General features: G+C 46.9%; 1 protein-coding gene across 1 annotated transcript in view; it reads left to right on the plus strand.

Annotated features, from left to right (window-relative positions):
* The window catches only part of LOC311120109 (kinesin-like protein KIF13A), a gene marked incomplete at both ends in the record, with an annotated part of 63,300 nt that overhangs the window by 17,002 nt on the left and 29,282 nt on the right, over positions 1-17,016 (plus strand). The window contains 10 exons of the mRNA XM_084194724.1: positions 932-1,018; positions 1,455-1,636; positions 7,084-7,309; positions 7,433-7,595; positions 7,813-7,956; positions 8,653-8,808; positions 12,089-12,253; positions 13,581-13,757; positions 14,116-14,267; positions 14,420-14,552. Of these exons, the coding sequence (XP_084050850.1) occupies positions 932-1,018; positions 1,455-1,636; positions 7,084-7,309; positions 7,433-7,595; positions 7,813-7,956; positions 8,653-8,808; positions 12,089-12,253; positions 13,581-13,757; positions 14,116-14,267; positions 14,420-14,552 (1,585 nt within the window). The remainder of the gene's footprint in view (positions 1-931; positions 1,019-1,454; positions 1,637-7,083; positions 7,310-7,432; positions 7,596-7,812; positions 7,957-8,652; positions 8,809-12,088; positions 12,254-13,580; positions 13,758-14,115; positions 14,268-14,419; positions 14,553-17,016) is intronic.

Here is a 17,016-nt window from a genome sequence, read left to right on the forward strand (position 1 = left end):
TAGATAGTCTTTACTGTTGGTGGTGATAGGAGGATATCTCATAGATAGTCTTTACTGTTGGTGGTGATAGGAGGATAACTCATAGATAGTCTTTACTGTTGGTGGTGATAGGAGGATATCTCATGGATAGTCTTTACTGTTGGTGGTGATAGGAGGATATCTCATAGATAGTCTTTACTGTTGGTGGTGATAGGAGGATATCTCATAGATAGTCTTTACTGTTGGTGGTGATAGGAGGATATCTCATAGGTAGTCTTTACTGTTGGTGGTGATAGGAGGATAACTCATAGATAGTCTTTACTGTTGGTGGTGATATGAGGATATCTCATAGATAGTCTTTACTGTTGGTGGGTGATAGGAGGATATCTCATTGATAGTCTTTACTGTTGGTGGTGATAGGAGGATAACTCATAGATAGTCTTTACTGTTGGTGGTGATAGGAGGATATCTCATAGATAGTCTTTACTGTTGGTGGTGATAGGAGGATATCTCATAGATAGTCTTTACTGTTGGTGGTGATATGAGGATATCTCATAGATAGTCTTTACTGTTGGTGGTGATAGGAGGATATCTCATAGATAGTTTTTACTGTTGGTGGTGATAGGAGGATATCTCATAGATAGTCTTTACTGTTGGTGGTGATATGAGGATATCTCATAGATAGTCTTTACTGTTGGTGGTGATAGGAGGATATCTCATAGATAGTCTTTACTGTTGGTGGTGATATGAGGATATCTCATAGATAGTCTTTACTGTTGGTGGTGATAGGAGGATATCTCATAGATAGTCTTTACTGTTGGTGGTGATAGGAGGATATTTGATGTGCTGTATTGTTTACTGTGTGGAAGAGGAGGTACAGTAGGATGGGATGTCTACTCCCACAACTCACCTCAATATGACATCATCAGACTGTATTGTTCTGCTCCAACAGAACCTGTGTGAATGGAACCATGACTGAGTCCTTGGTCCACCTGTGGCATGGAGACCGTATATTATGGGGCAACAACCACTTCTTCAGGTGAGGAGTTTCTCTTCAGAACATATGAACACATAATGGACAAAGTTAACGAGAGACTAACAAAATGTTTAGCTAGCTGCAGCCTGCACTAATGTGAACTGAGAGTTCAACTCCCCTGTGTACAGTACAGTACTTGAATAAGGTATGTTAGTGATGGTCTGGAACAAAAGCCAGCACAGCCAGTATCTCTCCAGGACCGGAGTCTTAGAACCATGATCTAAGTTATTAACCAGCCGCCGGGTAACTTTCCAATATTTCCAGGTTTTCCAGAAATCCTGGTTGTAATATTTCCAAAATCAGCAGGATATCCGGAATCCTCCAACCAGGATTTCTGGAAAACCTGAGAATTTAGGGAAAGTTACTGGAATTGTGACACCCTTTAGCTGCCACATATGCAGTAGAAGCAGGAAGTGAGTGTAAATCCTGTGTGTTGTAGGATAAACCTGCCTGGGCGTAAGAGGCGTGAGCGTCTGAAGGAGCTGGAGAGGGAGCGTGCGTCCCCCAGGGAGAGCTTTGTAGAGGTGGACGTAGAGACAGCCAGCGAGGCCTCCTCTGAACAGGACTACAGCTATGAGTTCGCCCAGATGGAGGTCATGATGAAGACCCTGGGAAACAACGGTATGGATGATAACTTCTGTAACGCCAAACTAGGTTTTATTGAAATCCCATTTGAAAGATTCCCGGATTTTCAGTTTATTCCCTCTAGATTCCGGTAATCTTCCAACCCGGGATTTCTAGAAAATGTGGGAGTTTTGGGAAAATTACAGGAATTTTGCAACACTATATTCAACGATATACACAGTGTTGCGTTAGCACTGCAGGTATGAACTGGATGACTCCCGGAAAGAGCTCCATGGCCTCTCCTCTTCAACCCCGACACCAGAAGTTTATTTTAGAGCCACTTGACTTGCGATGGAGGACACTAGTCTCCCTCTAGGGTAGCTGTGGGACACTAGTCTCCCTCTAGGGTAGCCGTGGGACACTAGTCTCCCTCTAGGGTAGCTGTGGGACACTATTCTCCCTCTAGGGTAGCTGTGGGACACTAGTCTCCCTCTAGGGTAGCTGTGGGACACTATTCTCCCTCTAGGGTAGCTGTGGGACACTAGTCTCCCTCTAGGGTAGCTGTGGGACACTATTCTCCCTCTAGGGTAGCTGTGGGACACTAGTCTCCCTCTAGGGTAGCCGTGGGACACTAGTCTCCCTCTAGGGTAGCTGTGGGACACTAGTCTCCCTCTAGGGTAGCCGTGGGACACTAGTCTCCCTCTAGGGTAGCCGTGGGACACTAGTCTCCCTCTAGGGTAGCTGTGGGACACTAGTCTCCCTCTAGGGTAGCTGTGGGACACTAGTCTCCCTCTAGGGTAGCTGTGGGACACTAGTCTCCCTCTAGGGTAGCCGTGGGACACTAGTCTCCCTCTAGGGTAGCTGTGGGACACTAGTCTCCCTCTAGGGTACCTGTGGGACACTAGTCTCCCTCTAGGGTAGCCGTGGGACACTAGTCTCCCTCTAGGGTAGCTGTGGGACACTAGTCTCCCTCTAGGGTAGCTGTGGGACACTATTCTCCCTCTAGGGTAGCTGTGGGACACTAGTCTCCCTCTAGGGTAGCTGTGGGACACTAGTCTCCCTCTAGGGTAGCTGTGGGACACTAGTCTCCCTCTAGGGTAGCTGTGGGACACTAGTCTCCCTCTAGGGTAGCTGTGGGACACTAGTCTCCCTCTAGGGTAGCTGTGGGACACTAGTCTCCCTCTAGGGTAGCTGTGGGACACTAGTCTCCCTCTAGGGTAGCTGTGGGACACTAGTCTCCCTCTAGGGTAGCTGTGGGACACTAGTCTCCCTCTAGGGTAGCTGTGGGACACTAGTCTCCCTCTAGGGTAGCTGTGGGACACTAGTCTCCCTCTAGGGTAGCTGTGGGACACTAGTCTCCCTCTAGGGTACCTGTGGGACACTAGTCTCCCTCTGGGGTAGCCGTGGGACACTAGTCTCCCTCTAGGGTAGCTGTGGGACACTAGTCTCCCTCTGGGGTAGCTGTGGGACACTAGTCTCCCTCTAGGGTAGCTGTGGGACACTAGTTTCCTTCTAGGGTGGCTGTGGGACACTAGTCTCCCTCTAGGGTAGCTGTGGGACACTAGTCTCCCTCTAGGGTAGCTGTGGGACACTAGTCTCCCTCTAGGGTACCTGTGGGACACTAGTCTCCCTCTAGGGTAGCCGTGGGACACTAGTCTCCCTCTAGGGTAGCTGTGGGACACAGCTGGCCTCTCCTCTCTCTCCTCTCTTTCCCTGTGATGCAGCCGTTATGTTACACAAGCTGTCTCGTGTGTGTGTGTGTATTTGTCATGCCCCTGTTCTGTTCACATTAGGTGGGATGACCTGCAGCCTTGCACCTGCTCTGTGGGAGAGGCTGCTATCCCACTACTACACACACACACCACTACACACACACACCACTACACACACACACCACTACACTACACACACCACTACACTACACACACACACCACTACACACACACACCACTACACACACACACCACTACACTACACACACACACACCACTACACACACACACCACTACACTACACACACACACACACACCACTACACACACACACCACTACACACACACACCACTACACACACACACCACTACACTACACACACACACACACACCACTACACACACACACCACTACACTACACACACCACTAAACACACACTACACATTTACATTACATTTTAGTCATTTAGCAGACGCTCTTATCCAGAGCGACTTACAGTTAGTGAGTGCATACATTTTTCATACTCTACACACACACACACACTACTACACACACCACTACACTACACACACACACACACCACTACACACACACCACTACACACACACACCACTACACACACACACACACCACTACACACACACACACCACTACACTACACACACACACACCACTACACACACACACCACTACAATACACACACACACCACTACACTACACACACCACTACACCTCTTAGAGAAGCAGTATGTTTTAACAGTATGTTATCTCTCCTATAGATCCCATGCAGAACGTGGTCCAGGTCTTAGAGAAGCAGTATGTTTTAACAGTATGTTATCTCTCCTATAGATCCCATGCAGAACGTGGTCCAGGTCTTAGAGAAGCAGGATGTTTTAACAGTATGTTATCTCTCCTATAGATCCCATGCAGAACGTGGTCCAGGTCTTAGAGAAGCAGTATGTTTTAACAGTATGTTATCTCTCCTATAGATCCCATGCAGAACGTGGTCCAGGTCTTAGAGAAGCAGTATGTTTTAACAGTATGTTATCTCTCCTATAGATCCCATGCAGAACGTGGTCCAGGTCTTAGAGAAGCAGTATGTTTTAACAGTATGTTATCTCTCCTATAGATCCCATGCAGAACGTGGTCCAGGTCTTAGAGAAGCAGGATGTTTTAACAGTATGTTATCTCTCCTATAGATCCCATGCAGAACGTGGTCCAGGTCTTAGAGAAGCAGTATGTTTTAACAGTATGTTATCTCTCCTATAGATCCCATGCAGAACGTGGTCCAGGTCTTAGAGAAGCAGTATGTTTTAACAGTATGTTATCTCTCCTATAGATCCCATGCAGAACGTGGTCCAGGTCTTAGAGAAGCAGTATGTTTTAACAGTATGTTATCTCTCCTATAGATCCCATGCAGAACGTGGTCCAGGTCTTAGAGAAGCAGTATGTTTTAACAGTATGTTATCTCTCCTATAGATCCCATGCAGAACGTGGTCCAGGTCTTAGAGAAGCAGTATGTTTTAACAGTATGTTATCTCTCCTATAGATCCCATGCAGAACGTGGTCCAGGTCTTAGAGAAGCAGGATGTTTTAACAGTATGTTATCTCTCCTATAGATCCCATGCAGAACGTGGTCCAGGTCTTAGAGAAGCAGTATGTTTTAACAGTATGTTATCTCTCCTATAGATCCCATGCAGAACGTGGTCCAGGTCTTAGAGAAGCAGTATGTTTTAACAGTATGTTATCTCTCCTATAGATCCCATGCAGAACGTGGTCCAGGTCTTAGAGAAGCAGTATGTTTTAACAGTATGTTATCTCTCCTATAGATCCCATGCAGAACGTGGTCCAGGTCTTAGAGAAGCAGTATGTTTTAACAGTATGTTATCTCTCCTATAGATCCCATGCAGAACGTGGTCCAGGTCTTAGAGAAGCAGTATGTTTTAACAGTATGTTATCTCTCCTATAGATCCCATGCAGAACGTGGTCCAGGTCTTAGAGAAGCAGTATGTTTTAACAGTATGTTATCTCTCCTATAGATCCCATGCAGAACGTGGTCCAGGTCTTAGAGAAGCAGTATGTTTTAACAGTATGTTATCTCTCCTATAGATCCCATGCAGAACGTGGTCCAGGTCTTAGAGAAGCAGTATGTTTTAACAGTATGTTATCTCTCCTATAGATCCCATGCAGAACGTGGTCCAGGTCTTAGAGAAGCAGTATGTTTTAACAGTATGTTATCTCTCCTATAGATCCCATGCAGAACGTGGTCCAGGTCTTAGAGAAGCAGGATGTTTTAACAGTATGTTATCTCTCCTATAGATCCCATGCAGAACGTGGTCCAGGTCTTAGAGAAGCAGTATGTTTTAACAGTATGTTATCTCTCCTATAGATCCCATGCAGAACGTGGTCCAGGTCTTAGAGAAGCAGTATGTTTTAACAGTATGTTATCTCTCCTATAGATCCCATGCAGAACGTGGTCCAGGTCTTAGAGAAGCAGTATGTTTTAACAGTATGTTATCTCTCCTATAGATCCCATGCAGAACGTGGTCCAGGTCTTAGAGAAGCAGTATGTTTTAACAGTATGTTATCTCTCCTATAGATCCCATGCAGAACGTGGTCCAGGTCTTAGAGAAGCAGTATGTTTTAACAGTATGTTATCTCTCCTATAGATCCCATGCAGAACGTGGTCCAGGTCTTAGAGAAGCAGGATGTTTTAACAGTATGTTATCTCTCCTATAGATCCCATGCAGAACGTGGTCCAGGTCTTAGAGAAGCAGTATGTTTTAACAGTATGTTATCTCTCCTATAGATCCCATGCAGAACGTGGTCCAGGTCTTAGAGAAGCAGTATGTTTTAACAGTATGTTATCTCTCCTATAGATCCCATGCAGAACGTGGTCCAGGTCTTAGAGAAGCAGTATGTTTTAACAGTATGTTATCTCTCCTATAGATCCCATGCAGAACGTGGTCCAGGTCTTAGAGAAGCAGTATGTTTTAACAGTATGTTATCTCTCCTATAGATCCCATGCAGAACGTGGTCCAGGTCTTAGAGAAGCAGTATGTTTTAACAGTATGTTATCTCTCCTATAGATCCCATGCAGAACGTGGTCCAGGTCTTAGAGAAGCAGTATGTTTTAACAGTATGTTATCTCTCCTATAGATCCCATGCAGAACGTGGTCCAGGTCTTAGAGAAGCAGTATGTTTTAACAGTATGTTATCTCTCCTATAGATCCCATGCAGAACGTGGTCCAGGTCTTAGAGAAGCAGTATGTTTTAACAGTATGTTATCTCTCCTATAGATCCCATGCAGAACGTGGTCCAGGTCTTAGAGAAGCAGGATGTTTTAACAGTATGTTATCTCTCCTATAGATCCCATGCAGAACGTGGTCCAGGTCTTAGAGAAGCAGTATGTTTTAACAGTATGTTATCTCTCCTATAGATCCCATGCAGAACGTGGTCCAGGTCTTAGAGAAGCAGGATGTTTTAACAGTATGTTATCTCTCCTATAGATCCCATGCAGAACGTGGTCCAGGTCTTAGAGAAGCAGTATGTTTTAACAGTATGTTATCTCTCCTATAGATCCCATGCAGAACGTGGTCCAGGTCTTAGAGAAGCAGTATGTTTTAACAGTATGTTATCTCTCCTATAGATCCCATGCAGAACGTGGTCCAGGTCTTAGAGAAGCAGTATGTTTTAACAGTATGTTATCTCTCCTATAGATCCCATGCAGAACGTGGTCCAGGTCTTAGAGAAGCAGTATGTTTTAACAGTATGTTATCTCTCCTATAGATCCCATGCAGAACGTGGTCCAGGTCTTAGAGAAGCAGTACCTGGAGGAGAAACGCACGGCGCTGGAGGAACAGAGGATGATGTACGAGAGAGAGCTGGAGTCACTACGGCAACAGCTGTCTCCTGAGAGGACCAATCAGCACCAGCGATCCAGCAGCGACCGCCTCACCTTCCCCACACACACACCATCACATCACAGCAAGATACCCCTCTGGACTGAGGAGAGGTGAGGGGAACACACACACATGCTACGGCTTTGGATGCAGTGAAAATCTAAACAACCTGTAAGATGTTTGGTACACAGCCACACGTCTGAATGGTCTTTGTATTTCCTCTGTGTGTCTGTCAGGGACGAGCTGTTCCGTCAGAGTCTGTCCAGGCTGAGGGAGCAAGTTGTGAAGGCTAACGCCCTGGTGAGAGAGGCCAACTTCCTGGCAGAGGAGATGAACAAACTGACTGACTACCAGGTCACCCTCCAGATCCCTGCAGCTAACCTCAGCGCCAACCGCAAGGTGACCAACCTCTGCATACACACACACACACACACACACACACACACACGTTATCTGTGATGTATCATGTTTTGTCATATACTGTACATACGGTACAATGAGATGGTCTGATTGTGTTGTATTATTAATATGATAACTTGTACACAAACAGGCTTTCATTTGTAGAACTTTGTTCAGTACATGATATCAAGTTGAGAGTCAGTGTGTCTTGGTTCAGCGTGGAGCCATAGTGAGTGAACCAGCCATCCAGGTGAGGAGGAAAGGGAAGGGGACTCAGGTGTGGACCATCGAGAAGCTGGAGAACAAACTAGTGGACATGAGAGACCACTACAGAGACTGGAAGGAGGGAGCAGAGGACATGGTGAGAGGAGGAGAGGAAGAGGAGAGGAGGAGAGAGGAGGTGAGGAGAGAGAGGAATGGTGAGAGGGGGGATAGAGGGAAGGGGAGAGAGGGATGGTGAGGGGGGATAGAGGGGAGGGGAGAGAGGGATGGTGAGAGGGGGGATAGAGGGGAGGAGAGAGGAGGGGAGGGGAGAGAGGGATGGTGAGGGGAGGGGAGAGAGGGATGGTGAGGGGGGGATAGAGGGGAGGGGAGAGAGGGATGGTGAGGGGGGATAGAGGGGAGGAGATGGGAGGGGATAGAGGGATGGTGGGAGGAGGGGGGAGAGGAGGGGAGAGAGGGATGGTGAGAGGGGGGATAGAGGGGAGGGGAGAGAGGGATGGTGAGGGGGGATAGAGGGATGGTGGGAGGAGGGGAGAGAGGAGAGGAGGGGAGAGAGGGATGGTGAGAGGAGAGGAGAGAGGAGAGGAGGGGAGAGAGGGATGGTGAGAGGAGAGGAGAGAGGAGGGGAGGGGAGAGAGGGATGGTGAGAGGAGAGGAGAGAGGAGGGGAGAGGAGGGGGATAGAGGGGAGGGGTCGAAGGGATCATGTTCCGATGGGAGACACTGCTGGAAGTGATTGTGGGAGGGATAAAGTATTCTTTCTCAGTGATGAAGATGATAATTGGATGATGGGTGAAGTTTTCAGGGGTGTGTTTGTATCATGTTTCCCTGATCAGTATACCAAGCTGAACAACCACAAGCAGCACAGTGAGCCCTTCTATGAAGCTCAGGAGAACCACAACCTGATAGGAGTGGCCAACGTCTTTCTGGAGTGCCTTTTCCACGACATCAGACTACAGTACGCTGTTCCCATCATCAGCCAGCAGGGGGAGGTGAGAGAACAGCGCACACACACACACACACACAGAGATACCCACACAGATACACACACAGATACACACACAGATACACACACAGATACACACACACCACAGGAGGTTGGTGGCACCTTAATTGGGGAGGACAGGCTCATGGTAATGGCTGAAGCGGAATAGGTGGAATGTTATCAAATACATCTAACACACGGTTTCCATGGTTTCCATGTATTTGATGCCATTCCATTTGCACCGTTCCGGCCATTATTATGAGCCGTCCTCCCCTCAGCAGCCTCCTGTGACGCACACAGAAAGGAACGCATGCACACACACACACACACACACACACACACACACACACACACACACACACACACACACACACAGATAGATACAAAAACATCTCACTTAAGGAGGTTTGGTAATGATTAACGATGGTAATGATACAGAGGGATTGTGCTGTTATCAACTTCATGGTAGTATTTCAGTTCCTTGCTGGGGCGGCAGGTAGCCTAGAGCAGGGTTTCCCAAACTCGGTCCTGGAGCTCCCCCTGGGGTGCACCTTTTGGTTTTTGTCCTACCACTACACAGCTGATTAAAATAATCAAAGCTTGATGTTGAGTTGGTTATTTGAATAAACTGTGTAGTGCTAGGGCAAAACCCTACATTTGCACCGGCGGGGGTGGCAGGACTGAGTTTAGGAAACCCTGGCCTAGTGGTTAAGAGCGTTGGACAAGTAACCAAAAGGTCGCTGGTTCGAATCCCCGAGTTGACTAGGTGAAAAATCTGTCAATGTGCCCTTGAGCAAGACACTTGACTCTAATTGCTCCTGTAAGTCACTCTGGATAAGAGCATCTACTAAATTATTATTTTTAAATGAATTGCTTGTTCTCAATATGTGTCTGTCCACGTTTCTACCATGGAGATTCAAATGGCTTCTGGAAAACTCTTTGTACCTGGTGTTAATCTGTCTTCTCTGTCTGTACTCAGCACCTGTTTAATCTGTCTTCTCTGTCTGTACTCAGCACCTGTTTAATCTGTCTTCTCTGTCTGTACTCAGCACCTGTTTAATCTGTCTTCTCTGTCTGTACTCAGCAGCTGTTTAATCTGTCTTCTCTGTCTGTACTCAGCAGCTGTTTAATCTGTCTTCTCTGTCTGTACTCAGCAGCTGTTTAATCTGTCTTCTCTGTCTGTACTCAGCAGCTGTTTCATCTGTCTTCTCTGTCTGTACTCAGCAGCTGTTTAATCTGTCTTCTCTGTCTGTACTCAGCAGCTGTTTAATCTGTCTTCTCTGTCTGTACTCAGCAGCTGTTTAATCTGTCTTCTCTGTCTGTACTCAGCAGCTGTTTAATCTGTCTTCTCTGTCTGTACTCAGCAGCTGTTTAATCTGTCTTCTCTGTCTGTACTCAGCACCTGTTTAATCTGTCTTCTCTGTCTGTACTCAGCAGCTGTTTAATCTGTCTTCTCTGTCTGTACTCAGCAGCTGTTTAATCTGTCTTCTCTGTCTGTACTCAGCAGCTGTTTAATCTGTCTTCTCTGTCTGTACTCAGCAGCTGTTTAATCTGTTTTCTCTGTCTGTACTCAGCAGCTGTTTAATCTGTCTTCTCTGTCTGTACTCAGCAGCTGTTTAATCTGTCTTCTCTGTCTGTACTCAGCAGCTGTTTAATCTGTCTTCTCTGTCTGTACTCAGCACCTGTTTAATCTGTCTTCTCTGTCTGTACTCAGCAGCTGTTTAATCTGTCTTCTCTGTCTGTACTCAGCAGCTGTTTAATCTGTTTTCTCTGTCTGTACTCAGCAGCTGTTTAATCTGTCTTCTCTGTCTGTACTCAGCAGCTGTTTAATCTGTCTTCTCTGTCTGTACTCAGCACCTGTTTAATCTGTCTTCTCTGTCTGTACTCAGCACCTGTTTAATCTGTCTTCTCTGTCTGTACTCAGCAGCTGTTTAATCTGTCTTCTCTGTCTGTACTCAGCAGCTGTTTAATCTGTCTTCTCTGTCTGTACTCAGCACCTGTTTAATCTGTCTTCTCTGTCTGTACTCAGCAGCTGTTTAATCTGTCTTCTCTGTCTGTACTCAGCAGCTGTTTAATCTGTCTTCTCTGTCTGTACTCAGCAGCTGTTTAATCTGTCTTCTCTGTCTGTACTCAGCAGCTGTTTCATCTGTCTTCTCTGTCTGTACTCAGCAGCTGTTTAATCTGTCTTCTCTGTCTGTACTCAGCAGCTGTTTAATCTGTCTTCTCTGTCTGTACTCAGCAGCTGTTTAATCTGTTTTCTCTGTCTGTACTCAGCAGCTGTTTAATCTGTCTTATCTGTTTGTACTCAGCAGCTGTTTAATCTGTCTTCTCTGTCTGTACTCAGCAGCTGTTTAATCTGTCTTCTCTGTCTGTACTCAGCAGCTGTTTAATCTGTCTTCTCTGTCTGTACTCAGCACCTGTTTAATCTGTCTTCTCTGTCTGTACTCAGCAGCTGTTTAATCTGTCTTCTCTGTCTGTACTCAGCAGCTGTTTAATCTGTCTTCTCTGTCTGTACTCAGCAGCTGTTTAATCTGTCTTCTCTGTCTGTACTCAGCAGCTGTTTAATCTGTCTTCTCTGTCTGTACTCAGCAGCTGTTTAATCTGTCTTCTCTGTCTGTACTCAGCAGCTGTTTAATCTGTCTTCTCTGTCTGTACTCAGCAGCTGTTTAATCTGTTTTCTCTGTCTGTACTCAGCAGCTGTTTAATCTGTCTTATCTGTTTGTACTCAGCAGCTGTTTAATCTGTCTTCTCTGTCTGTACTCAGCAGCTGTTTAATCTGTCTTCTCTGTCTGTACTCAGCAGCTGTTTAATCTGTCTTCTCTGTCTGTACTCAGCAGCTGTTTAATCTGTCTTCTCTGTCTGTACTCAGCAGCTGTTTAATCTGTCTTCTCTGTCTGTACTCAGCAGCTGTTTAATCTGTCTTCTCTGTCTGTACTCAGCAGCTGTTTAATCTGTCTTCTCTGTCTGTACTCAGCAGCTGTTTAATCTGTCTTCTCTGTCTGTACTCAGCAGCTGTTTAATCTGTCTTCTCTGTCTGTACTCAGCACCTGTTTAATCTGTCTTCTCTGTCTGTACTCAGCACCTGTTTAATCTGCCTTCTCTGTCTGTACTCAGCAGCTGTTTAATCTGTCTTCTCTGTCTGTACTCAGCAGCTGTTTAATCTGTTTTCTCTGTCTGTACTCAGCACCTGTTTAATCTGCCTTCTCTGTCTGTACTCAGCAGCTGTTTAGTCCTGTACTGATGTGTGTTGATGATGTGCTGTGTCTGTACCCCCTGGTGTGTGACAGGTAGCCGGCAGGCTCCATGTAGAGCTGATGCGTGTTAGCGGTGCGGTGCCGGAGAGGCTGGCAGGGGGAGATGACTCGTCAGAGAACTCCAGTGAGAGCAGTTTCTACGATGTGATGGACACACAGGGAGAGATCGTCCACATGGCCAGGAAACTCACCTGCAGGGTACGTCTCACATACACAAACTACTGCTGTCTGTCTGTCTGTGTCCTGTAGGGTTGATGCCGTCATTGTCCTAGATGCCATCTCCTGCCATTGTGCCTTTGAGCAAGGCACTTAACCCCCTAACTGCTCAACGGGTGCCATAGTATGACTGTTCTCTGTTCTAACCCCTCAGTATATATTAACTGTCCTCTGTTCTAACTCCTCAGTATATATAACTGTCCTCTGTTCTAACTCCTCAGTATATATAACTGTCCTCTGTTCTAACTCCTCAGTATATATAACTGTCCTCTGTTCTAACTCCTCAGTATATATAACTGTCCTCTGTTCTAACTCCTCAGTATATATAACTGTCCTCTGTTCTAACTCCTCAGTATATATAACTGTCCTCTGTTCTAACTCCTCAGTATATATAACTGTCCTCTGTTCTAACTCCTCAGTATATATAACTGTCCTCTGTTCTAACTCCTCAGTATATATAACTGTCCTCTGTTCTAACTCCTCAGTATATATAACTGTCCTCTGTTCTAACTCCTCAGTATATATAACTGTCCTCTGTTCTAACTCCTCAGTATATATAACTGTCCTCTGTTCTAACTCCTCAATATAAATAACTGTCCTCTGTTCTAACTCCTCAGTATATATAACTGTCCTCTGTTCTAACTCCTCAGTATATATAACTGTCCTCTGTTCTAACTCCTCAGTATATATAACTGTCCTCTGTTCTAACTCCTCAGTATATATAACTGTCCTCTGTTCTAACTCCTCAGTATATATAACTGTCCTCTGTTCTAACTCCTCAGTATAAATAACTGTCCTCTGTTCTAACTCCTCAGTATATATAACTGTCCTCTGTTCTAACTCCTCAGTATATATAACTGTCCTCTGTTCTAACTCCTCAGTATATATAACTGTCCTCTGTTCTAACTCCTCAGTATATATAACTGTCCTCTGTTCTAACTCCTCAGTATATATAACTGTCCTCTGTTCTAACTCCTCAGTATATATAACTGTCCTCTGTACTAACTCCTCAGTATATATAACTGTCCTCTGTTCTAACTCCTCAGTATATATAACTGTTCTCTGTTCTAACTCCTCAGTATATATAACTGTCCTCTGTTCTAACTCCTCAGTATATATAACTGTCCTCTGTTCTAACTCCTCAGTATATATAACTGTCCTCTGTTCTAACTCCTCAGTATATATAACTGTCCTCTGTTCTAACTCCTCAGTATGTGTCTGTGTGTCTTTTGGAGGATTTGGAATAAAGCAGAACATCTTCCATTGGATCTGTGTAGATTGGACAATAATGTAATCTTCTTCTATACAGGTACGTATCAGGGAGGCCACGGGGCTGCCTCTCAACCTGTCCAACTTTGTCTTCTGCCAGTACACCTTCTGGGAGGGGGCGGAGCCTACGGTGGCCCCGCCCATGGTCAGCCCAGACACGCCCACCACGCCCCGCACCCCCGACGCCCAGTTCACTGTCCGCTTCGACCACTGCAAGGTGGGTTACAAAATTCTGGTAACTTTCCTAAAATTCCCAGGTTTTCCAGAATTCCCGGTTGGAGGTATCTGGATTTCCTCCTGATTCCCTCCTGATTCCGGGACTCTTCAACTGGGATTTCTGGAAAACCTGGGAATTTTGGGAAAGTTATTTCACACCATCCTCTGCTGGCTGGCGCTGACACTGACGCTGAGGATTGTAGTTGGAATATGTCTGCATCCCAAATGGCACCCTGTTCCCTATACAGTTTACTACTTTTGACCAGGACCCATTATGTCACCATTATTCTAATATTTCTGCCAATATTTAATATTTGATATTGTATAGCCACATGTTCCTCCCCTCTCTCTGTGTGTAGGACAATGTGGTCCATGTGACGGAGGAGTTTTTAGAGTTCATCTCAGACGGGGCGCTGGCCATCGAGGTGTGGGGTCACCGCTGTGCCGGGAACGGACGCTCTCTCTGGGAGCTGGACGCACTGCAAGCCAAGACACGCACACTACGAGACAGGTACACACACACACAGTGTGTAGAGTACATACATATCGTGCATGTATAATCTCAAGGATACATGAATGCATGCACCACACACACACACACACACACACACACACACACACACACAAACTCACCCGCCACTTGCCTGTTGTGTGTCCCTGCAGGTGGAGTGAGGTGTCTCGTCGGATTGAGCTGTGGGCTTCTATCCAGGAGCTGAATGAGCAGGGGGACTACTCTGATGTAGAGATGCAGCCAGAGAAGGACATCAGTACTGGAGGAGTGTTCCAGCTCAGACAGGTAACACAGCCTGAGAAGGACATCAGTACTGGAGGAGTGTTCCAGCTCAGACAGGTAACACAGCCTGAGAAGGACATCAGTACTGGAGGAGTGTTCCAGCTCAGACAGGTAACACAGCCTGAGAAGGACATCAGTACTGGAGGAGTGTTCCAGCTCAGACAGGTAACACAGCCTGAGAAGGACATCGGTACTGGAGGAGTGTTCCAGCTCAGACAGGTAACACAGCCTGAGAAGGACATCAGTACTGGAGGAGTGTTCCAGCTCAGACAGGTAACACAGCCTGAGAAGGACATCAGTACTGGAGGAGTGTTCCAGCTCAGACAGGTAACACAGCCAGGGAAGGACATCAGTACTGGAGGAGTGTTCCAGCTCAGACAGGTAACACAGCCTGAGAAGGACATCAGTACTGGAGGAGTGTTCCAGCTCAGACAGGTAACACAGCCTGAGAAGGACATCAGTACTGGAGGAGTGTTCCAGCTCAGACAGGTAACACAGCCTGAGAAGGACATCAGTACTGGAGGAGTGTTCCAGCTCAGACAGGTAACACAGCCAGGGAAGGACATCAGTACTGGAGGAGTGTTCCAGCTCAGACAGGTAACACAGCCAGGGAAGGACATCAGTACTGGAGGAGTGTTCCAGCTCAGACAGGTAACACAGCCTGAGAAGGACATCAGTACTGGAGGAGTGTTCCAGCTCAGACAGGTAACACAGCCAGGGAAGGACATCAGTACTGGAGGAGTGTTCCAGCTCAGACAGGTAACACAGCCTGAGAAGGACATCAGTACTGGAGGAGTGTTCCAGCTCAGACAGGTAACACAGCCTGAGAAGGACATCAGTACTGGAGGAGTGTTCCAGCTCAGACAGGTAACACAGCCTGAGAAGGACATCAGTACTGGAGGAGTGTTCCAGCTCAGACAGGTAACACAGCCTGAGAAGGACATCGGTACTGGAGGAGTGTTCCAGCTCAGACAGGTAACACAGCCTGAGAAGGACATCAGTACTGGAGGAGTGTTCCAGCTCAGACAGGTAACACAGCCTGAGAAGGACATCAGTACTGGAGGAGTGTTCCAGCTCAGACAGGTAACACAGCCAGGGAAGGACATCAGTACTGGAGGAGTGTTCCAGCTCAGACAGGTAACACAGCCTGAGAAGGACATCAGTACTGGAGGAGTGTTCCAGCTCAGACAGGTAACACAGCCTGAGAAGGACATCAGTACTGGAGGAGTGTTCCAGCTCAGACAGGTAACACAGCCTGAGAAGGACATCAGTACTGGAGGAGTGTTCCAGCTCAGACAGGTAACACAGCCAGGGAAGGACATCAGTACTGGAGGAGTGTTCCAGCTCAGACAGGTAACACAGCCTGAGAAGGACATCAGTACTGGAGGAGTGTTCCAGCTCAGACAGGTAACACAGCCAGGGAAGGACATCAGTACTGGATGAGTGTTCCAGCTCAGACAGGTAACACAGCCTGAGAAGGACATCAGTACTGGAGGAGTGTTCCAGCTCAGACAGGTAACACAGCCTGAGAAGGACATCAGTACTGGAGGAGTGTTCCAGCTCAGACAGGTAACACAGCCTGAGAAGGACATCAGTACTGGAGGAGTGTTCCAGCTCAGACAGGTAACACAGCCAGGGAAGGACATCAGTACTGGAGGAGTGTTCCAGCTCAGACAGGTAACACAGCCTGAGAAGGACATCAGTACTGGAGGAGTGTTCCAGCTCAGACAGGTAACACAGCCTGAGAAGGACATCAGTACTGGAGGAGTGTTCCAGCTCAGACAGGTAACACAGCCTGAGAAGGACATCAGTACTGGAGGAGTGTTCCAGCTCAGACAGGTAACACAGCCTGAGAAGGACATCAGTACTGGAGGAGTGTTCCAGCTCAGACAGGTAACACAGCCAGGGAAGGACATCAGTACTGGAGGAGTGTTCCAGCTCAGACAGGTAACACAGCCAGGGAAGGACATCAGTACTGGAGGAGTGTTCCAGCTCAGACAGGTAACACAGCCAGAGAAACACATCAGTACTGGAGGAGTGTTCCAGCTCAGACAGGTAACACAGCCTGAGAAGGACATCAGTACTGGAGGAGTGTTCCAGCTCAGACAGGTAACACAGCCAGGGAAGGACATCAGTACTGGAGGAGTGTTCCAGCTCAGACAGGTAACACAGCCTGAGAAGGACATCAGTACTGGAGGAGTGTTCCAGCTCAGACAGGTAACACAGCCTGAGAAGGACATCAGTACTGGAGGAGTGTTCCAGCTCAGACAGGTAACACAGCCTGAGAAGGACATCAGTACTGGAGGAGTGTTCCAGCTCAGACAGGTAACACAGCCTGAGAAGGACATCAGTACTGGAGGAGTGTTCCAGCTCAGACAGGTAACACAGCCAGGGAAGGACATCAGTACTGGAGGAGTGTTCCAGCTCAGACAGGTAACACAGCCAGGGAAGGACATCAGTACTGGAG

The sequence above is a fragment of the Coregonus lavaretus genome, assembly GCF_964263955.1.
Source record: "Coregonus lavaretus genome assembly, contig: HAP1_SCAFFOLD_2719, whole genome shotgun sequence".
Lineage (NCBI taxonomy): Eukaryota > Metazoa > Chordata > Actinopteri > Salmoniformes > Salmonidae > Coregonus > Coregonus lavaretus.